The 23,970-nt window shown below is 45.1% G+C and overlaps 1 protein-coding gene across 1 annotated transcript; it reads left to right on the top strand.

Annotated features, from left to right (window-relative positions):
- The first annotated feature begins 6,764 nt into the window (after positions 1 to 6,764).
- Positions 6,765 to 14,868, top strand: LOC133888921 (mitochondrial inner membrane protease ATP23-like). Its single transcript, XM_062329315.1, has 5 exons — positions 6,765 to 6,983; positions 7,083 to 7,198; positions 13,805 to 13,942; positions 14,087 to 14,170; positions 14,484 to 14,868. The coding sequence occupies exons 1-5, from the start codon at positions 6,842 to 6,844 to the stop codon at positions 14,616 to 14,618; spliced, it is 615 nt and encodes a 204-aa protein (XP_062185299.1). The 5' UTR covers positions 6,765 to 6,841; the 3' UTR covers positions 14,619 to 14,868.
- The last annotated feature ends 9,102 nt before the right edge of the window (positions 14,869 to 23,970 follow it).

Here is a 23,970-nt window from a genome sequence, read left to right as displayed (position 1 = left end):
GTGACTCTGTCGGTTGAATTTTCATCGTTGTTTTTTATAATAATTTTTAGTTTTTTATACACTAAAAGTTATAAAAGATGGCTATAACTTGTTTCTTAGGTTTTAGCTTATTTTAGACACAATCGCTTTCTCAATCAATCAAAAGTCACCAAAAACCAAGGCTAAAAGTCAGTTATAGTTTTGAAATTTTTTTGAAAAAGCTAAACAAGAGCCTACCCAAACATGAGTAAAACAGATACGGTGGTCATGGCCACGGCGCGACGGCAGCCATGGTAGTCACTAGAGATGCAAACCGGACGGATATTTTTTAACTGTTCGATCATCCAAATGGGCTCGAAGCAAATATAGAATGATCGATATCCGTGTCTAACACTGTTCGATAATATCTGTCATTATCCGATCCGATATCCAAAGTATCCGAATATTAGGTGTTACGAGAAAATATATTATAATTTTACTTAAAAATATGATAATATATAGATAGAGATGGGTGTTACTAAAACACCTCTCTTTTGTAGTATACTCATACCCACTACCGAGTGTATTTTGGTTCATTTCTTGCTCTGTCCATCGAACGGCTGCGGCGCTTTCGCGACTTAGCTTCCCCTCAACACAAGCTTCACGATGATATCACATACTCCTTCAGTTCTCCTATGATTTTGAGGTCCAACCGTGAAACTATCTACACGTTTCTTAAAATGTGATTCACCATTTGCTTACAGCTTAAACAATCGCTCTGATGTCAACACGTGTACTCTATCTTGTGATCCTGATTGCCGACAAGTCTCTCCCGCTCCTGATCCATCGGGTCACCTTGTCACTTGCACCGGCATCCCTTTCGCTTAACGTTGCCAACACGTCGTCTTCCTCCTCCATTTCATTCTTTGCTTGACCTCCACATATACAGCTAGGATCACTCTTGATTTCGCTCGACCTCCTTGATCGTCTGGTACCAAACACTCGCTTAGCTCCGACCATCCACCGTCGACTGCCAAGTTGCATTCGTCAATTGCACACTATGAGATAAGCAAACACATTTCTCCAACTCTAACTTTAGTTAGTACATAATTAAAATTCTCAAACCAAACTCAAGCAATTCAAAACTTGACAAATCAAATCGATAACTTTATCAATCACTCATTACATATAAACTAAGACATATTTTAACTTGGTTTCTTAAAGGACACTACGCATGGTGTAAACTAAAGTTGTCTAAGTAGCAGAAGTGATGCTAAGCGAAAAAGTAATATTTTATCTGATTATAAATAACTATAGTTTTTTTACTTTTTATAGTTTTTAATGTACAAGTTTAATTATTATTTTTATAATAATATAATTATAATATCTAATAAAATATAATATTATAAAAATATTTTTCAATGTAAATATATGTGTGATTTTTATATTTTCGAGCTAAATATTTTAAAAGTTATTAACTATCAAGATTTTAATTTTTTGATCAAATCTTGATCCAAATAAGAAGTATTTATAATGGTAAGAAGTATTAATTAACTGTAACATGTACCAGTAGCTCATCTTAACGGGGTGCTGTTTTACGTGGTCTCTTAATCTTAGCATACCTCTTGAGTGATCTCCACGTGACTTCACAGTATCTTCTCCGCAGATGATCTCATGCCAGCGAGATGACATACTCACACTCTCCTTGTATAGATTCGTTCACCCAAGTTTTTAGTAGGGTCTGAAGTGCAAATTGCCATTCAAGGAGTTTCAACAACAGCAGTTCCATGACCGCCGTGAAAAGACAGGATGACGGAATGGACACGAGTCGTGTCAATGCCCGATCGCCCAGAACGAGAAGCGAAGATAGTCGCGCCGTACATAGCAGGAAGATTTCTTCGAGAAGGACGAGGGGAAGAGCACATTTTCGTTTGACGTGCGTGTGTGCATGGATGGATATACTAATCGCCAGCCTCTCCCGTCGCTACAGCCTTACAGGACGTGAAAGGCTAGGAGAGTAGGAGGGGCAGGGGCGAGCATCTCTCTGCGCCTCCGGTTGCGTCGTGCACTAGCATGATCAGACGTCCAATCGAAATCCAGCCTCGCGTCCTGGGGTCACGGAAAAGTTGCCGCGCTTTTTTACCGGAATAAACGGTTCTTCTCCAATTCATTTTGTGATTTACTAGTCCTTTTTTTAATAACCGAGTTTTTTTTATAAAAACAAAAGGACGAAGGGGACGGGATAGGCATCACCCCAATCCGATCCACAATCGCCCAGACCCTGGCCGCGTCTATCGTCCGGTTATCGCTTGTGCCACCTCCTAGTCGTGTGTGTCGGCTATGACGCCTCTCTGTCATCGCCAGTTGATGACGTCATCCCTGCGCTTGATCTCGCTGACGAGCTACTCCACATGCCCCTGTTGCTCTGCTCCGGCTCCCGATCTGTGGTGTGGCCCTCAACGTTGTTGGCGCTATTCTCGGTGATGTGCCCGATCGTGCCATGCTCGTCGTCACCCGTCCTCGACCGTCCGGTGAGTAAGGGCTCTTCACGATGCTGTGGCTCGCGTCCCTGTGACCAATATGACGTCTTGGAAGTCACCGTTGACATCCTAGTGCGTGGCTTGGTTTCGACCGTGTCGTGCGCGTGCTTCTGGTGCTTGTGTTCTTGCGGTGGTGTCCGGCCTTGTGTGCCTCGCCTCCATGCATGGTTTGGACATGGTGTTCGTGACCCGTTCGCATTGCTGGTGGTTGAGGCCACGCCTTCGTGCATCTTTTGTTGTTGGTGACTGCGTGTCGTGCACGCGCTCTGGACGTGGTGACTACGCTTGTGCATGTTATGTTTGTATTCTGTCGTTCGGCTACATTCTCCATGGCCTGGTGCTGAACCTCTTTCTATTACAGTGTACATCTCCTCGTATGCTTTCTGTAGTGTGACTTGCAATTGGCATAGCGGTATTGTATCTTCGAACCATCAACTGCCTAAGCACATAGAGGTGTCTCTATTGTCTAAGACAGCGCATGTCTTGTCTTTTGCTTCTTCGTCGTCTACTTTAGAAAGTAAGACTGTTTTTATTATCTTCACGATATAGTTTGCAATTTTGCCGTTACTTATGCCATATATTTGTTACCTGTTTTCTTGTACTTGCAACCACGGGGATACTACCAACGAATTTAGGATTTTTAGCCAGTACTGTCGATGCGAAAATCAATAAGATTGTAGTGCCGAAGCATGACAAGGATATTGTTGCTTACACGTTGATGATCAATGGCTATTATAGAGTTATGAATTTTATTTCATGGAATGCATTTGGGATTGTTAGTGACATGTTGTGGAACAACTTGGGAGTAAACCGTGTTACTTTGGGTTAGCCACTGTATGTTGTTGGGAATTTGAGTGCTTAAGAACTATGTCTGTGGTAGTTTTTGTTCTTGATATATAGTTTAATAGTCATAGCTAGTTTGTGTCTTGGAACCTAAAAGCAAAGTGATAGACGCCTTTTTGGTATTCTTCTTATGTTATATATGCGGGGTTATTGGATATAGAAAGTGTGTATTTATTTTGTGTGTTGTTGTTGTGTTTGGTGCTAACTATATTCTTGTTCATGAGGTGTCCTTTTAGAACGCAGCTAGTGTCCACTTTCGTCGTCTGTCAGGACAAGTGAATATAGTGAATACGCTACATTTTAACTTATTATTTGGTTATCTCTATCTTTTATTAGATGAGACGATTCAATTTTTTATTTGATAGTATGGAAAGAGCGATCCAATTTCTTTTTTGGTTGAATGGATAGAATTTAGATGGGGTTAGCTAAAATTTTGTAGGATTCACTTATCACATTTTTTTTCATCAGAATATAATCATGTGAGATCTTATTCTGTTTATTTAATTGGAATGAATACAATGGTAGAATCGGATCATAAGTCAGATAAACGGTTTGAGACACAATAACATTTAAAGTGTGCTAATAAAAATATGCATTTACTTTAACCAACCAGAATATTCTATATTAGCAGGGATAAAGTTCTTCCAGAATATGGATGGCTCTGTCCAGCATTTTTAGCGGATGAGCTTTTCCATCATCTGAAAAGGACAATGGTGTCGCCTATAGGTGGGTGCATAGGCGTTTTTGAAAACTTCGTCCCCTTTTTCAATAGTTGGTTTAAACTTGCAGCGAAAATAAACTAACGGATTTTTTACATGTGAAAAATCTAAATATGCTAGACTCAACTAGTGCACAATTATCCTAAACAAATGTGAAGGTTATAACTCTAGAGTGATAAAGATTATTCAAATATAGCAAGATATATAAGAAACTTTATTCGTAAGGTTTGAAACTACTGATAGGATGTTTCGATACTATTCATTAGATGTTCCTATATATATAAACAACCAGATTGAATCCCATAAAATTAATTCAATGTGCATATAAATAAGCATACAAGGCATAAAATCAATGTAATACGCAAGAGTAAGGAAATACAGAGTCAAATGATTTATTATCGAAGTTTGAATACCCACAGATATTGAGGAAACTCGATCACACTTGATCCGGATCTCTTTCAACCATTTTCCTTACGAGGTTGCACATATTCACTTATCGTCTCCACTATGGTCAACTCCCCCTCCACTCCAGAGATGGTGAGTTCCGCTACCACTTTCATGCCTCCTCACAATCTTTACTTGAGGAGATCATCGATAATTTACCACCAAACCGTCTAGCAGATGGTGGTCTCCAATAGCAATAAACTCCCAAACTCACACACGATCAATGCCAAATGTTCAAACACACACAACTAATACGCCAACCGTGAGCTACCAAAGCACCACCCCTCTCACACATCTGTCTCTCTACTCACTAAGCTACAAAAACCTTAGATATCATAAAGCAATCCTAGAAAGAGAAAAAGAGCACTCAAAGGTGGAACACTAAGTTCCAATACCTCTCAAGCCTTTGCAAGCACAGAAAAATAACTTTAAACCCCTTCAAAGACTTACCCCCACGCAAGGAGGCAAAAAGGTTTAAATACGCCAATTCTAAAAACAAGCAATTGGAAAGATTTTGTATTGATCAGAATATCCGATCATTTAAATCCCAACGGCTAGATTAAAAAAAACACATCAGAACATCCGATGTTTGGATCGGAACATCTGATTCAAAAAATAACTCAAACCCAAGAGCCGTATGTTTCTTAAAATCGAAGGTTCTGATACATCGGAACATCCGAAAACAGCATAACTGACCATATGAAAAACGTCGATAACTTCTGATCCCGATGTTCGATTTCAGTGATCTCAGATTCTATGAAAAGATTATTCAGAGGGCTACATATCCCTCTGAATTCATGATTTCAACCACATTTGATCAAAACTATGAATACTCTGAAAGCCGATTTAGACTATCTATTTTCTTTTTCTTCATTTTCCTATTGTTCTTTTTCTCCAAAGTATTTAGAGCTTTCCTAAAGAGCTCTAGGCCATCTCCTAAGTACTTTGAAAATATATTTGAAACTTAATTTAATAAATAAACACGTAGAAACAATTTTTATGATAATTATACATGCTTAATTATATGATTAACATTTTGGGATGTGACAAACCTCCTTCTAACAAGAATCTCGTCGCGAGATTCGGTAAACTCAGGAAGAAAAGGATGATGATGAAGTGGGAATTAATTTTTTATAGATGAAAAAGAATTTTGTTAAAATCCATCAACGAAGTGAAAAGAAGGCTATCAAACCTTCTATGCACAAACGATCAGACTGCAGCTAGTTCCGATTAAACCGTGGCATATTTAGACCGCTTTTTTTAAGAAAAGGCTCCACTGCCGGTTTGAAAACACCGGCAGTGATGATAATCTAACTTTCACTAAGAAATCCTCTCATAAAATCAACTCGAATTTTAGTTTGCGCCTCGTGACATTGGTGCCCTAGCTTCTTCTTCCATCGTCTTGCGAGGGAAACGCGGTCCGTGCGAAGAGATTCTTGGCACGGCCTCGAGCTGAAGCGAAGATCGGGGACGTCCAAACAAGCAAGTCTCGTTGCAGCCTCGTGCGGCGCACTAACACCTTGGTTTTGCACGGCCTCCCTCGGATTCCCGAGCGATCCACGGCGACGAGGACGGGCTGGATCCGCGTCTGTTTGGAGCCACATGCGCGCGTGCGTGCGAGCACCCAGATCGATGCGACGACACAAGACGCAGTAAATGAAAAGTGCTTCGGCTACGACACAAGACGTCTCCTAGACGGAGAACTCGTCTGGTTTGTCTCCTTGCATCTCGTCATCCTCGGTTCCTGATCCCTGCTGCTTTGGTACTCACAAAACAAGCAGCAGCAGCTGCTGCTGCATCTCTCGCCTTTGGCGCCTGATCTGCGAGCTGTTCTTGACTGTAAAGTGTTGCTGTTCTTGATCCAATCCATCCAATCCATCCAATCCACGGAGGGCATGCAGATACATCGGGTGAGTAAAAATGCGTGCGTCTTGCAAGTTGCAGGTACCTGTGAAAATGTATCGGCCTGTCGACTCTGAATAAATTGATAATTTACTATTAAAAAGATTGATCATTTAATTATAATACCACTCATAACAATAAAATATAGAACTATCTGAGTCAATAAGCAAAAATGTCAGTAATCGAAACCACCTCTTACCGGTAGAAAAAAATCAATCGGCGAGGAGACGTTGTTTTCTTTATTGGGCCCTAGATAGAACGATAAGGCCCAGCCCGGTGTTGTCCGTTGAGGCTTCGGCCCAACCACGTCCCGGCCCATCCAGTTTTGGACGCCATCTTCCCCCTCTGCACGAGGCAGGCCCAACGAAGTCCCAAGCGAGACGACTAAACCTAACCTAAACCCCTCGACGCAGCCGCCGGCGGAGGCAGGTGGGAATGGCGGAGCACGCCGGCGGCGGCGGCGCGCCGGCGGGCGTCCGCGTGGAGGCAGAGTCGGCCTCCGAGCCGCGGGGCGCCACAGGCAGGGGCAGCATGTCGCAGGACGACTGCGTCGCCGGCATCCGCTCGGCGCTCAAGCGTACGCGCCCACCGCAGCCGCCGTTTCTTTCTTTCTTTGGTCTCGTGAGTTGCCTTGCGAGCTCCACGCATTGATTTGCGCTGTGGGTTCTGTGGGCAGATCCGACGGTGCGGTTCCTGAGGGAGCGGATGGAGAAGGCTGGGTGCCTGGTGTGGCCGCGGCTCATCCAGGCGGCCACCTGCTCCTCTGCCGGCGGCTACGCTAGCCGTGAAGGGGTATGCTCTTCTCTTCCCATTTGTGATCTTTCACTCCGAAAGATTCGAGCGCTTAGAGGTTGGCACTGGGAGAGTGTAAGTAGAAGTTCATATTGACCAATTGAATTGCTGCTATGGATGGACTTGAAGTTTGTTCGGTTTTCAAATGCCATTCATAACGATGCAGGGCAACGTGGTTTTCAGTGGAACATACTATGAAGAAAAAACTAATTGCATTTGATACAACTGACAATCCTTTAGCTCTCTTATATATGATTAGCTTCCACCTTACCTCAAGGTTGGCTACAATAATATATGCTGGTTCACAATTTGCCATCACATTACGGAGATCTGGGGATAAGTTCCTCGCTTGAATTTAGGGCTGAGCAAGCCCTAGATTTTTTTTTAGAAGAAACTTTATTCTGCACTAACGGAACAACAAAACCCTCTATGTTGGACAACTGAAATTGCGATTTTCTGCAATTGCTCAATATTGAGAACACAAAAGGCATTAGAGCTACTTATGAGCTACATTTTTTTTGCGACGAAGACGGGAGCTTTATTACTCAGGGAATAGTATTACAATCCGTAGCCATTAAATCTACTAAAGCATCAGGAACATCCCGTAACCACAAGTTGGTCAGGTGCTCTAATCTAGATAAGTTGGCTAAAGAATCTGCAACCCTATTTTGGTTTCGCTTTAGCTTCACGAGTACAAGCTCCCGTTCTCCATTGATCAACTCCTTCACCTCTCTGACAATTTGTCCAAGGCGTGATCTATCTTCTTCCGAACCCTTCAATGCCTTCAAGAGCATAGACAATCAGTCTGAAAGACGATCGACTGAGCGGTATAGTGCAAGGCCACCTGGATTCCTTCTTTTACAGCGAAAGTTCAGCTTCAAAGGCATCCGAACATTGTGGCAAGTAGCGACATGCAGATAGAATATACTGACCAACGCTATCTCTGTCTGATTACCACCCCTGTTCATGCATTCTGATCCCGATCATTAAAGGACCCATCAATTGACACTAGTATCCATCCATCTGCCGGAGGAGGCCATGGAGGATCATTAACTGGGTCACTGAAACTCTTCTTAACTTTTTGAACTTTTCCATCAGTAAGCACCCTTTTCCCCTTTATTGGATCTCGACTGTCATTTTGTCGGATTTGAAGCAGTGAATCCAGATAGCTAGATAGATACTTCCTTGTTGCTTCAACATGCATTGTTGTCTTATCATGAACCGTGCCATTGCGCAATTGCCAATTTCTCCATATAATCATTAACACTTTCATTCATTCCACATCACCAATTCGCACCAGCACCTGGAAGAGCCACTCTGGCCCTGTATTTATCAGGTCATGATGGTCTGGCAACGACCACACTTCCCTCATAGCCTCCCAAACTGCATGTGCGTTAGGGCAAGTAATTACTGCATGAAAGGCATCCTCCACTCCCATGCCGCATCAGGTACATTGATTTGAGACTTCCAGGTGGCACTGTTTGAGTTGCATCGTTGGTAAGCATCCCACCAAAAGCTTCCATGCACAAACCTTCTGCGGTACTGCAATTTGCCACAACATTTTCCAAACTGGCCTATCACATGACGATCGATCACTAGATGAAATACCTCCATTCTCCTTTAAATGTTCTGCAATCGCTAAATGGTATGCACTTCTGACTGAAAAAACACCATCTTTCTCATGGTGCCAGACGATGAAATCATCATGCAATCTTTGTGACACTTAAATCTTTAGGATCTCCTCCACATCTTCCGGTATTAGAAATTTATTGAGCCTCTCCTCATTCCAAGAACCATCTTGCAATAAGAAGTTTGCCACTCTATTATGTCTGCATCTCCCCTGTACAAATAGGGGATGTCTAGAAACACCCCTTGGTATCCATGGATCACGCCAGAATATCACCGTCTTTCCGTCCCCAATTCTCTAGATGACTCTTTTTTTAACAGCTCAAGTCCATACTCAATACCACGCCAAATTGCCGAGGGACTACCTGTAAACACGGTGTCAAGCAGATTCCCTCTTATGTAGTATTTCACCTTTAATAACCTGGCACACAAGCTCTCCAATCGATCGATCAATCTCCAGGCTTGTCTGGCAAGCAGAGCCTGGTTAAAGAGGTGCATGTCTCGGAAGCCTATACCACCTTGATTCTTTGGGAGTATTAATTTGTCCCATGCAATCCAGTGCGTCTTATGCTTATCTTTCTCCACACCCCACCAGTAATTATGTACTATACGAGTCAGATCATCACATACCGACACCGGCAATTTGAAGACACTCATAACATATGTCGGTATGGCATGCGCGACTGATTTTATTAGTATCTCCTTCCCTCCAATATCCAGTTGCTTTTCTCCCCAATCTACAAGCCTCTTACTTAATTTTGCTTGCAAAGTCTGAAACTTGCCTCTGTTCATTCTCCCCTCCGGTACAAGCAGTCCCAAGTAGTGATCTTCAAAGCTGCCCTGTACAACCCCAAGCACTCCTTTCACCTCTTCTTGAGTTTCAGCAGTACAAGCATCCCCAAAGAAAGTGCTGCACTTGGCTGGGTTTATAAGCTGGCCCGTGCCAATTGCATAGCGATGTAACACATCTTGCACAATAGCAAACTGTCGTCCGCAAGCAACAGGTGTGACACCACCGACGTCGATGGACAAATAGACACTGGTACTAAACCTCTCATTGCCACTGTGTCTTGGATAAGGGCCGACAAGGAATCAGCAACAAACAAGAATAAAAACGGTGACAGAGGGTCACCTTGATGGAGTCGACGAGATGGTGTAAATCGTTCCAACAGTCTTCCATCAAATTTCACCAAATAGCTGACTGCGGTAACGCATTGCATGATCCATTTAATCCACTTCTCTAAAAACCCTAGCTTGAACATTGCATTCTCCAAGAAGTCCCAGTCCACCCGGTCATATGCTTTACAGAGATCAAGCTTATAGGCACAGCTCGTCGTATCCGGGTTACGCTCCTGTTGTTTATGATGTATACATTCAAAGGCAATAATTGCATTATCTGAGATCTAGTGCCCCGGGACATAGGTGCTTTGATTCTCAGAGATTATTTCATCCAACAAGGGGCGCAACTGATTCACAAAGATACTTTTAAACTATTTTGTATAGGACATTGCAGAGTAAAATAGGTTGGAAATCCTTGAGGCTTTCCGGTTGACTAACCATCGGTATTAACACAATACTTGTGTCATTGACTCCCATCGGCATTCTCCCTTCTGTAAAAAATAATTGCACTGCGGCTATTATTTCTTTCTTGATCGTTTCCCAATTGCGTTGATAGAACTGGGTTGGAAACTGACCCGGGCCCGGGGCCTTAATTGAGCCAATTTGAAACAATGCGTCGCATATCTTCGTTCCTGAAAAGTCCTTCACCGTGAGATCATTCATTTCATCAGTTATTTTGATATTCAGCAAGTCAAGGACCAAACTAGGCGACAGGGTGGGGTCATTCGTGTACACTTCCGTGAAATAAGACATCGCCAACCTCTCCATGTCCGTTGGCACAGTACACCAATTACCATTAGCATCTTTAAGCTTCTTGATATGGTTTTTCTTCGCTCTCCACACAGCTTTTAGATGGAAGAAACGCGTGTTTCTATCACCTTCCTCCAACCAACTTATTTGTGATCTCTTTAACACAACATCTCTTCACGATAGAGCAATTCATTCATTATGTTCATCTTACTTCTCAACAATGATCTTTCTGCACCTGAGCTCTATAACTCTGAGAGGTCCCTTCGTAACTCCTCTAGGTCCCTTTGCACATTACCTAACTTTTCAGAACTCCAAGAGCAGAGCTCCTTCATTACTTGCTGTAAAGCTTGTGCTATTGAGCCGAGGTTCTCCTTAGGTCTAGCACGTTCCCATGCATTGCTAATCACCTCTGGGAGCGCAGCCTCCCTCTCCTACATAATCTTGTAACGAGACACTCTCTGCCTTGGTCGGTCATGTTGTACCTCCTCCAAATGCAAGAGCAGAGGACTATGATCCGATCAGGCCGAAACAAGGTGCTCCACCACAACATCTGGAAAAATTTCCTTTCACTCTAAGTCACCACATGCTCTATCAAGTCGTACCTGAATGTTCTGAGAGCCACCTTGATGATTGTCATAGGTAAATGGGAAGCCTCTAAAGCCCAGATCCATCAACTTACATGTGGCAAGAACATCCCGAAACGCCATCGTCTGTGCCTTCGGCTAGGCACAAGTCGACATATGTTCATGCTGCCATAACGCCTCATTAAAATCGCCGATCACCATCCACGACAGACCCGAATTGCTCTTCAGGTCAGCCAACAAGCTCCACATCAGGTGCTGATTTTCCACACGTGGCTCACTGTAAACAAACATGGCTTGCCATGGTGGATTTGATACGTGCTCCTTGATACATACATCAATGTACCGATTGCTTTTCCGTAGCGCTTGGATATGTAAAGCCTCATGCCAAAACAAAGCTAGTCCTCCACTTATTCCGTCACTTCCAACACCAGAGAAGCCACGTAAGCCTAGACGCCACCTCAGCCTCTCCATTCTTTCCTCCGACTGTCTGGTTTCACAAAGAAAAACCAGTTTGGGGTTGTTTGACTAACACAAGGCCAGTAGTTCCTGAACTATCCAGCGATTCCCCCTCCCTGGCAGTTCCACGCCATGGTACACATTAGGTCCGGCAGTGCTCCTCGAGGGAGCCTGCTGATGTTGCCAAGTTATGTAAATTGTCTTCCTCACCATCCACCTTCATTGCCTCTTTACATCACCCCCCCTGTTGTGCCATATCATCAGTTGCAGCAGCAGGGATGTCCATCTCCATGTTCTTCCCATCATCCACGTGAGCCACATTATCAATTGCCAACTGCTCGTTCATCTTTTCTGTCTCCTTGCCCTCCAAAGCAAGCCGTCGCTTACTAGATGAATTTGAATGTGTGTTCCTCACCGGTCCCTTTGAAGGGCTAGATGTTTTACTTCTTAGGTCCTCATCCTCATCCACATACATCCTAGAGTTGTATTTTCTCAAAATACCTCCTCTTCCTCCACGACCACATCCCCTCCCGCTTCCTCCCCTACCTCCTCTCATCCATGAAACATCACGCCTGAACTTCAGTGCTACCAAGGTTATTGGATAGAAAATATCCTTTTCTTCATGCACACCATCTCCATGCTCCTTCTCCACATGCCCCACATGTCCACAAACCCCACAAAACACCGACATCTTTTCATATTGGAATCGAAAGTAATGCTTGTTCTTTTGCAGGGTTAGACTAGCACACCTCGACAATGGCTTCTGCACATCAATGAACACATGTACCCTAACTCCTTCACAGGCCCCCTTCACCGAGCTCTCATCCAGCTTGATAAACTTCCCTACTCTTTGTGCTAATTGAGACGCAACGCTGCCTGTGCGTATCTTCTCCTTTAAGTCAAGCACTCTCACCCACGTCGGAAATGTGTTCAACTCCATCGAGCTTAACTCCGACCATCCATCATACGTCGCCAGCAACACCGGGCATCCTCGGAAAATCCAAGGCCCCTCTTCCATGACATGTTCCCAGTCTCCTAAGCAATGCAATTGGACAGAGAATAGATTGTCCTCTATCGCCCGAAACTCGATCTCTTTTGCGCAATTCCACGCCGCCCTCATGTTGCCATATAGGGCGCCATGGCTAAACGTTTTCTCCATATGATCCCTAGCAAGGGGCAACCAGCGTGCATCCGCCTGCAACTCTTCAAGATCTTCCTCCAACATCACGTCCTCCTCCTCCTCATGTAGATCAAGCGATCTAAACATCTCATCAATCAAAGCTTTTGCTGCATTTCCGCCAACATGCGATCCGGATTCTTCACCCGATCCTCTCATCTTCACCCCCAACTCCTTGGTCATTGTTTTGGACGTCAATGAGTTTTTGCTATCCATGATGATGACTTGGGAGAAAATTACTTCCTCAACCAATCACCCATTGCTTATATCACATCGGGAATTGACTTCCAATCGGACCCGGAGTTAAATCCGGGTCGAGAAGCGAAGCTTTCTTGATAGACTCCAAGGCCTCCCCGAGGAGGAGAGCAAACCCTAATTTTTAGGGTAACGAGACATTTTCCCCTTCGTGGTTCGTTGCTACTTATGAGCTATATTGAACTCCATGCAAGAACTAGATTAACTGTTTTCTGAAGTTGAATGTAGCTCAGCCTTGAATATTTATTTTCATTGATGATCAGTCGGCAATATATATTGCCTAAGGGGTATAGAGCTTTCCACTAGAAATTTTGATGGGGCTATAAGTTGGCAGCAGAGTAGATTGTCGTACTAATGTAAGCCGCTGCCCGCTGGTGTCACTGAAACCTGGGTATTTGACTATTTGGACAACACAACATTATTGATGTTTTACCTAGAGAGAAGCCCCCTCTTTTCTCAATTGTGTATCTTAAATCTTAGTAGCTATGTGCTGATGATATTGCCGAACATATTGTATTATTTTCTTAAATGCTTTTGTTGGTTTTTTTACTGGCGCTATAAATTTGCTTGTGAATTATTTTTTTTCAAGTGAACTACTGATGACAGAACAGCCTTAATTTTCCAATGATCCGTGTCCAGGTAAAAGTTTGCTGTAATCACATGACATTTCAAGATGAGATAAACCAGGTCATTATTCATGAACTAATACATGCTTATGATGACTGCGTTGCCAAGAATATGGACTGGAAGAATTGTGCTCACCATGCTTGCTCTGAGGTAATAAAGTGCTCGTCTTGTAAAGTGGAGTTCTTGTCATGTATTCTCATACAAACTTATGCTTGGCTTATAGTTATGTTGATTCTTTTGTTGAAGGAATTAGTTATATGGATCATTGACTTAAGTACGTTTTCCTGTTCTTAGATCCGAGCTAATCATCTTAGTGGCGATTGCCATTACAAACGTGAATTGTTGCGCGGCTTCATGAAGATAAGGGGTCATGAGCAAGTAAGTCTATTTTCTGACTTAGTGACTTGTATTGAAGCTATGAATCACGTGTCTTTGGTACTTAGCTGTCTTTTCTGTGTACATGCATAACATCTTTGCATATGAACTTATGAACTATCAAATTCAATGTATTTATGTTGGCAATTAGTTACTATTGTCAAATATAAGGAGCATCCAAGGATATTGAGATTTTTCTTGACTTTCCAGTGGTTCCCTGAGGGCTTGTCGTAGCTTCAATGAATATCCTCTTACAATTAAAACTTTTTTCCTGATTGAATTGTATCTGTTGTCACCTTTCTCTGCATTTCTGAAGGAATGTGTCAAACGGCGGGCTCTGATGTCTGTCAAGAACAACCCATACTGCTCAGAGGCCGCTGCAAAAGATGCAATTGAAGCTGTATGGGATATATGCTACAATGACACGCGCCCATTCGATAGAGCTCCATGAAATCTTTTCACAAGTGGGATACGCGAGCTACCTTTGTGCGCACCTGCTGGGATAGTTTTGATTCCCTTCAGAAAACTGTAGTTCAGCGAAATGCGACCACAAAGTGCAGAATCTTTCTGCTGGAGCGAAAGCTCTGTTACATCACGACATGAGTCTGTGAACATTGTAACGAATCAGTTCGTGTAATTCAATTCTTTTGCATGACATACCGTGACAAAGTTCAATAAGATCAGCAGGAAATTTTGCGCAACATTATGATTACTAAAGGAATATTTTGCCACCAACAATTTTTTATTTTTTGTTTGGGTGGGGATATATTTTCCTGGGATTTTTTCGTGCCTACGATGGAGACAAAAGGGTATCTCCAAGCGTCTGGACTCGTCAGGCAAGTGTAGCTGGAAGCCGTACGCTGTTCTTTGCTCTTCGCTTAAGCTTCCAAATAGACGTATGGTTAATGTCTGGCACGGACCAGTCGTGTCGCACAGTTGCTGCTACTACAGATGGAACTCTGAAAAGTGTCTGGTTGTTTCACGAAGATTCGGTGCAATGTGGTTTCAGGCGAGCTCTGATGTCTGCCAAGAACAATCCATACTGCTCAGAGACAGCGGCGAAAAGATGCAGTTGAGGCTGTGTGCCATACGTGCTTTACAACGGCACGAGCCCGGACGATAGGGCTCCATGGAGTCTGTTCATGACCAGGGTACGTTTCTATTCCATTCATGCATATGTTTGCTTAGGAACTGTCTTGTTTAATGTAACTTTTGTCTGCAAGAAAAATAGATGGCTGCGATAGTCTAGTAATAGGCTTACACAGTAGAGTTATGCATCTTTATATTAAGAAGAGAAATATAGTTAAAGTTATTACACCACGACTGTTAACCGGTCAAAAGAATGATTATCTTAAGAAGCTATTACATGACTGGAGCAATCTCTACGAACCTGAGCCGCAAATGATTAGAGCACCGAGCCAAACGTGCGCAGCCGCTCCCAAAGGACGGCCAAGTTTTTTCGCCCCGGCTTCGCACCATCGTGCAGCGTCCTCCCTGATCTGGGCCATCAGGGTGTCAGAGCTGACGCGATGGCTATTGAAAATGACATCGTTCCACAATAACCGAATATGCCAAGCGGTGAGGAGGATTAGGGAGTCGAGGTCCTTCCGGAAATTACTTGCTACACGTCCGCAAAGATCCGTCCACCAGTCGAGGAACGAGATTGTTTCGGCCGGTACATAGGTGCCTAGCACTCGCCACCAAAGCTCGCGAGCCAGAACGCAGTGAAGAAGTAGGTGATCAGTAGTTTCCGAAACTTGCGAGCAATGTGTGCATAAATCTTCCAATTGCAAACCCCGCAGCTTCCTACGAGCCGTTGTCCACAATCGTTCGTGCACCCAAGCCATCCGAAGAACTTAATTTTGGATGGCGCCCAAGTTTTCCAAAGAAGAGCAGCACTGGCGAAACGAGTGGAACCTTGGAAAAGGACTCTGTATGCTAACGTTGCAGTGTATACACCGAAAGAATTCCATTTCAAAAAATATGCGATCATTCTCACCAATCAGGTTAATTTGCCGTAGCCGAGACCAAAGCTGAACGTATTGAGCGATTGCGGTAATGGAGAGAGGGCCAGTTATGTCCCGAATCCATCGATGATCGATCAAAGCCTCGTTGACTGATCTGAGGTTCAAGCAAGTAGGAGAGACGTAGAGAAGAAGGTCCGGAGCCAGGGCTCTAATGGAACGACCGTCGATCCATGCATCATTCCAGAACAACATTGATTTCCCATCACCAATTTCAAAAGTGGCCAAAGCATCAAAGAGAGCGGTGACAACGCGCTCATGATGTCGAGGGAGTGTAGCCCAATGTTTAGACGGAACTCCTCGCTGCCACCATAGCCAACACAAGCGCAGTGCAATGCCAGCGAACCAGAGGTCGGTGATGCCCAGGCCACCATAACAGGTCGGTCTGCACACCCGTTGCTAAGCGATAGCACTGCGTCCCCCGGAGAGAGCTTTATCACCGGTCCAAAGGAAGGCCTTACGAATCTTATCGATTTCCTTGATCACCCATGCCGGGATAACGATGGACATCAGTGTGTGTAAGGGGGACGAAGAGAGGACTGCCTTCATGAGAGTTACCCGGGCAGGCCTGGAGATGAGTTTGGTTTGCCATGTCAGTAACTTAGAAGCGACCTTGTTGATCAGCGGGTGAAGATGATGTCTTCGTAGGCGACCGGTAGTGAGAGGCACTCCAAGGTATGTGATGGGGAAGGAAGACAGGCCGCACGGAAGAAGCTCGTTGATAAATCTCATGTCATCGTCAGTGCAAGATATGGGGACTGCCGCACACTTACTTAGATTTGTTCTTAAGCCACTGGATGTCCCAAAGAAATGAAGGATATCCAGGTGGGCTTTGATGTCTTGAGGTGTTGGGGAGAGGAAGATCACAACATCGTCGGAGTACAACAAGCAGCGATGCAAGATTGAACAGTGGCTAGTGGAAGTGATAACACCTGCCTCGCCCACCTTGGTTAGAGCTCGGTCGAGGACATTCATGACCGTAACAAATAGGTAAGGGGATAGGAAATCACCTTGCCGCAACCCCCTAATGTGGAAGATCGTAGGCCCTGGAAAGGAATTGAGCATAATCCAGGTAGTCGAAGAGCCCAGAATGGCTTTGACCCAACTACACCATCGATGGCCGAAGCCATAAGCATTCAGGACCTCCAAGAGGAAGGACCAACTGACATAATCGAAGGCCTTGAATATGTCCAGTTTGAGAACAAATTTTGGTATCTTTGATCTCTTGAGTAGTCTTGCGGTGGAGTGAACCAGTTTGAAGTTGTCGTGGATCGAGCGATCGGCTAAGAAAGTGCTTTGGCTATTAGAGATCAAGTCCTTCAGCTTAGGTGCTAGGCGGAGCGCCATAGCTTAGGTGATGGAATTAGACTAATTGGGCGGTAGTCGGATGGTGAGGTCGCCCCCTCCTTTTTTGGCAACAGAGAGACGAAGGCATTATTGAGACGTTCAAGCCCTCGACGATCATCAAAACCAAAAGCGCAAATGACAAGGGTAACGTTATTATTCATTACCGGCCAAGCAGCTTGAAAGAATTCCGCCGTGAATCTGTTGGGACCCGGAGCCTTATTGAGTGGAAGGAGCTTGATGGCCCGAAAAATCTCCATTTCGCAGAAAAAGATGTCAACAACTGCAAGTCGAGGGAATAAATGCTGAGTCCGCTCAGCTCAATAGGATGATCTCTTAAAGGGCGACGCCAAGAGCAGAGGCAAAGTGATTAAACAGTAGCTCCTCCATTCCTGAATGGCTGGAGACTGGGCCGTCTGTTGTAGATAAGGACAGGATGGTGTTCTTCTGCGCTCTGAAGTTAGCAAAAGAATGAAATAGTGTTGTGTTGGCGTCACCATCCTTAATCCAAGCTAGTCGAGAGCGGTACCGCGTGATTGTTCACTCAAGGGAGGCTAAGCCAAGGCATAGAAACTTGAGGTGCTTACGTAGCTCGGCCTTAGGAAACAAGAGAGGCCTACGTTCCTGCGCGGTATCAAGCCTAAGGACCACCTCCCTAGCGATGAGCAATTGCTCTCTAAAATTGTCGATCCGCTTACTACTACAGCTCTGAAGTGACTTGGCGGTGTGCCGGAGCAGGATGTCAAGCTGAATGAGGGGCAATAGGTGTAGCTCGGCCGGCGACAGCGTCCAACCTTCCTGAACAACATCGAGGAAGCCCGACAATCTAGTCTAAAAGGACTGAAAATGAAAACAACGCTGTCACCGGGAAGTGACTGAGGTTGATAGGAGAAGCGGACAGTGGTTCGAGCAATCGGACGACAACGCTTGAAGCAGGCAGTCGGGAAACAAAGCATCCCATTCCAAAGAGATGAGAGTTCTATTGAGCCTCACAAGAGAGGGGGAGGCTCGTTCATTGGACCACGTGTAACATCGCCTGAGGAGATGAAGATCTTTGAGCTCTTGTCCTAAGATGAAGCGACGAAACCTTGCTAAGGAGCACCTGTCGATGTTCGCATTGTTCTTATCTGGCGAATAAGAGATTAAGTTGAAATCACTGATAAGCAACCAAGGCCCAGGCAAAAGGTCCCTAACATTGGCCAACTCAGAGAGGAAGGCAACTTTGAGGCGTTGATCAGTAGGACCATAAACAACTGACATGTGGAAGGGGTCGTGTGTTGGCGAAGCAATAGTAACATTGACAGGGAATTGCAAAACCCGGACGACAGTTAAGGAAAAATGTTGCCGACAAGCCACGATAGCGCCCCTAGTGCCGTTGGCAGGCAAGAACGAGAAGCAAGAAAAAGCGGGGCCGCAAATATCGTTAATTAGGAATGACGATACTTCAGCGAGCTTCGACTCAAGCAAACACACAACCGAAGCATTAACATCGGTGATTATGGTGCGGACTGCATCCTAACGGGCTTTAGAGTTTAGCTCGCTGACATTTCAACTGAATATATTGAAGTTGTCCATGAAAACCGGCAATAACCCATGGCTAGTGCCTGTCAGTTCAGACCGGTGAGTCTGCGGCTTGCATATCAGCCACGACCGGCAACCCCTAGGCAGGGAAGAGGTCCCGTATAGCCCGTAGGTGCTGCTCCGAGAGAGGTTGATCGAAGAGCTAAAAGTATGCTTGCTACAACTGTGGTGTAAAAACCCCATCATCTTTGACTAGGCCGAGCTGGCGCATGCGCAGAGCTTCCCCCCTTTTTGAAGGCCGAACCCGAGAAAGGTTGGATTGTGAGGCCATCCTATCACTCCTCCTAGGAGCAGAAAAAAGATGGCACGAAGAGGTGGTGTTGCAGTTGGGCGCTGCTAGAGGTGTAGGGATTTCCCTGGCAATCCCTTGAAGGAAGATCTGAACCATCATTCCACTCATCATAGCAGGTGAAACCATCGGAGAGTCTAAGAGGTCGCAGGCCTTAACTGAGAAGACTGAGTCAGCTTGGCGTCGCAATTTAGCAAAGTTGTTGGACGTCCGACAACACTAACAATGATGAGGGTGTTTATGAGGCCGCAATGCAAGGCCATGACGCGCAGGGCGGCCGGTGGACTGTCTTGTGTAACCCACATAAGGCATGGCATGTGGGGTAATAGGAGAGCGACCCATTGAAGGTGAGTTCAAACCGTTGCGAGAAAGGACCACTACTCCAGGTCTCATGGAGAACTCAGCAGATTTTGCATGACGCTGCTTCCATGAGTAAACCAGGAACACTCGATGAGAAGCTACATGCTTTGTCAGGCCTCGGGTGGTGGACCTGTCGCAGGTATGGAGCTTTGCCATCATGGGGTCAAAGGTATGCAGAATGGCGGAGTCACATGTTGGGTCGAGGAAAGTAGCACAGTCTGGCACGCTAGCCTGCAGCGTGTCGAAAGGTGACAACATGGGGTCAAGGCCCACAAGCGATGATATGTGAGCTGCTATATCCTCGAGCGGTGCTTCTCGGAAGGATCCAAAATGATTTCACGCGAAAGCTAAGGAGGGGAGAAGAATCCCAATAGTGCAACGAACATGGCAATGGCCACACACCGGTGAGCTGTAGTCTCGGCCGTTGTGTTTGGTAGGGCCAAGGTAGACAACCGCCGTCCTCAAGGAAGACCATCACGGCCCATGCCATTAGCGAGACCACCCTCATCACTAGAAGAAGCGGCATCATCGCTGCTAGAAGAAGAAGGCAAACGAAACTCCACCATATAAGTGAGCTAGATGGAGATGTTATATCTCAGACTTTGGGTGTCCCGGAAGGTTGCTGAAGAGTTGCTGCATGCCAGGATCGTCATAATGGATGGTATCGAGTGGCTCGATAACCTCCATAATCACATTACTGGGAATGTTCTCCGGCAAGTCAGCCCAAGCCACAACACGGGGATCGACAAAATTAGTCTGCACTGCTAAAACCCCGTCTGCAAGTCGCTCCACCCAATAGTGATTACCGAGAAGAAGCTGAGCCATTGAGGCAGATCTGGCGTGGGGAGGGATGCCCTTGAGAGAGATGATGAGCCTGTACTGCAAGGTGGCACCGATGGCGCGAGTCAGATGCGTCCAGGGTCTGAAAAACCATAGGACATTTGTTGGCACAAGACGACCGCTGGCGGCGAGGATGGCGTCGCATGCAAGCTGCGCCTTGCAGATGATCATGTTGTTGTCGGGGAAGAAGCTCCTAATCCTGAACTCTTCCGGTGAGACTCTGAGGTCGTCGGAGATGAACTCTGACAACTCATCGACCGAAATGTCCCTGCGGGCGCAATCGGCGTACGCCAGAAGCGCCCAACGAAGATGGTGCTCCTCAGCGAAGAATGCACTGGACCAGGGAACGACAACGTGCTCCGGCGCAACAGGGACAATAACCTTCGGGGAGGAGGTCGGCGACGAGTTAAGGAACTCTTAGGGGGAGGCTGTCAGGGTTGGTCCGAAGGCTGCAGACCCAGTAGGGGTGGAACCCTTTTACTGGCTATCCCTGGATGTGCCGGCATGAAGGGACGGGGTGCCGGACCTGGCCGGGAGCACACCAGAGTAGAATCGGTAGGACTGACTCGCCGAATTTGGCGACGAAGGTCAGACGACTCCGAGCTCGAAGGAGATGACCGTGGCCGCTTGCAGTCTTTCACGTGATGTCAAAACCCCTTGCAGCAAAACATCTTGGAGGAAGTTGGCAGTCCACCCAACGATGATTCCATGAAAGACAGTTTAGACAACTACCATCAAGGGTCGCCGGCAACGGCCTCGGTGCCCGGGGACGAAGCTTGGGCCGGGGCTTAGGTGGCCGAGGACGTCGACGGCTGGTAACCAAGGTCCAGCCACCGTCATCAACCTGAGAGAGGGTGTATTGAACCGTCGTCAGCCGTGGGGGTGGAGCCCTCCTAGTTGCAGCCATGAAACTCGACAAAGGGACTTAGAGAGGAGGAGGGCAAGGAGCATTCCCTTGAAGAACATCTTTTCCTTTTTGCGCGGAAGACAACCTCGCGGCACCGGACAACGGTGACAGCTCGATCGAGGAGGTGGAGAGGGGGGTGTCATGGAGCCAGCGCTGCTCCTTAGATCGGCCCACAACAAAGCCGTCGGGGTGGAAGGGTTGGGTGAGAGGAGAGAGAGGGGAAGAGGTCACCTTGGAGAGACCAAGGATCGAAAGCGTAGGGCGTGAGGAAACTGGCCATCGGAGTTGGGTGGACGCCGAGCTCGGGGAGAGCGGCGGGGGGGAAGGGGGCTCCATCCCAAGGAAGGTCTCCATTCCAAAATCCTTCATAGGCACTTATCGTATTCAGATTTGTAGCTTCAAGAGTATACTTTGCCAATTAAACTTGTGCTTATTTCCGAAGGACCTGTCAACATGCGAGCTTTGTTGTCTGTCAAGAACAGCCCATACAGCGGGTAAGAGGTGATCTAGCGACATGAGTTGGGTATCCTGAATGTACATGCAGCCATGTTTTGTTGAGCCTGCTCAAGCTAACCAGATGGCACCTCAAGCTCAAGATCCTGATATGGTAAGTGGTGACAGCATCATACTATCATGCTATAGATACTTGACAATCATGGGCACTACCAATCGACTTTGACAAAGTATCAGGGAATTAGAGTATCCACTATTTCAGCAAAAGACAACTCAACTATGCTAATCCAAGACAATATATGAAGCTATAGGCTAGCTAGGTACCTAATGATGCTGCATTCATCTGCATGCAGGCCAATCTAGACGACTACTAAAAAATGCATACAAAGTGATCTGAAATGTTTATTCTGGCAGAAAAGAACAGCATCACAGTATGATCATCCCGACGATCACTGTCGAGCTACTTTCCCAAACTATCAGGGTACTTAAAGCAGCAATAGGCCATTATAGCGTCGCCTCTTTTTCAGCTATTTTTATAAACTCTGATCATCAGAGTCAAACACATAAGAATTCACCCCTCTTTTTCAAACACATAAGAGTTCATCCTCGATTTCTGCATAAGAATGCACACAGCCAAACGAAAGGAACAAAACTAAAACAAAAGAGAACATTGTCTTCAATGCATCGACTGTGGTGGCGGAGCTTCAATGCGAAAATTAGAGCACCATCCGAACCGGGTATAGAGTTCATTGGCTACTCGCTCCAAATATGCACATCCAGATGTAATGAACTGACTATGTTGTTGTCATGGCATCATCAATCATAGATGGAGCAAATATGTACAAATAAAAATAACATGCAAATGAGAAAAATGTTTTTTTTTTGTTAAAGATAATATTATTCCTGCATAACCATGGTGATCAACAAAAGGAAGCCGCCGCCATCGGAATATTAGTTTTCAAATTTTTACTAAAACTATGTAGCCAATTTACAAACATGATTGGTGTACTTCATGGTTGGCATAGATTTGATGCCACCTAGACTATAAACCATACGAAATGAGCAAAGCGACACTCAAATTTTTACTAAAACCATGCTTATAATTGTCTTGTCATTGTCTTTTAGTTAGGTTATCCTTTGTTAGTAGCACAACTTTGCGTAAGTACCGAAGAAATATCTTAATTTTTAATGAAGGTTTTAGTTTTCACATCTGTTTATACTGAATAGGTTGATCCTATAAACGAGACATCTATAGAGTGAGTTGACAGAGAATCTTTCCAATTGATTTAAGTTCTACCAAAACTCATCCCGTCAAGTTAATGTTAGTAAGGTGAGAAACGAGATTATTTTACAATATTTATTTTGGGCCAATTATGTCTCTTTTGAAGGTGACTTTTGGTGTGAAAGCCTGTAAAACGATAGCCACCATATTTTGTTTGTTTCGTACTATATTATATATCTCTATGTATTGATTTTTTAATAGTAAATTGTCCAATCAATTGTCTTTCCAAAATCTGATTTCCGACGCAAAGGAGCCTCTTTTTCAGCTTAAAAACAGTCCTGAGGACAACCAATCTTAAGAGGCCACTAGCAGGTAGGAGTAGCAAAACAATCAACCAATGGCACTGCAAATTTGCTACTATTCTAGTACATTTGCGTAACACTAACATGTGAATATTAAGCAAATCCTGGCTACATTCAGAGGCCATGAGCATACTGAAGAACCTAGAACAATTTACAAAAACCATGCTCAGTGACACCTTTTGTGAATTCAAAACCACATCTTGCACTTTTGAGTAGTACTTAATCTCTGCTTCGGCATTCGTGCGCGTGCAGGGCTTAGTTAATTGCCATGTTGTTCGCTCCGGCGAGTGGAGCTCACATGAGCCGCCATTAAACTAGCTCGTCAGCTCTCGGCCCCAAAAGGCCATGGCAAGGCGGCGAGCTTAAACAAAAGGCGAGAGCTCCAGAAACAATAGATTCTTCTCATGGGATGCGTCCCCTC

The sequence above is a fragment of the Phragmites australis genome, chromosome 13 (assembly GCF_958298935.1).
Source record: "Phragmites australis chromosome 13, lpPhrAust1.1, whole genome shotgun sequence".
NCBI classification, from domain to species: domain Eukaryota; kingdom Viridiplantae; phylum Streptophyta; class Magnoliopsida; order Poales; family Poaceae; genus Phragmites; species Phragmites australis.
The sequence above is the reverse complement of the archived record's forward strand: the minus strand, read 5'-3'. Positions and strand labels throughout refer to the sequence as shown.

What these genes read in the sequence shown, in the direction of transcription:
- LOC133888921 (XM_062329315.1), top strand. Translation starts at nt 6,842, where the DNA reads ATGGCGGAGCACGCCGGCGGCGGCGGCGCGCCGGCGGGCGTCCGCGTG. An exon ending in CATCCGCTCGGCGCTCAAGC is followed by an intron (nt 6,984 to 7,082) that starts GTACGCGCCCAC and finishes TTCTGTGGGCAG; the next exon opens with ATCCGACGGTGCGGTTCCTG. An exon ending in AGATAAGGGGTCATGAGCAA is followed by an intron (nt 14,171 to 14,483) that starts GTAAGTCTATTT and finishes GCATTTCTGAAG; the next exon opens with GAATGTGTCAAACGGCGGGC.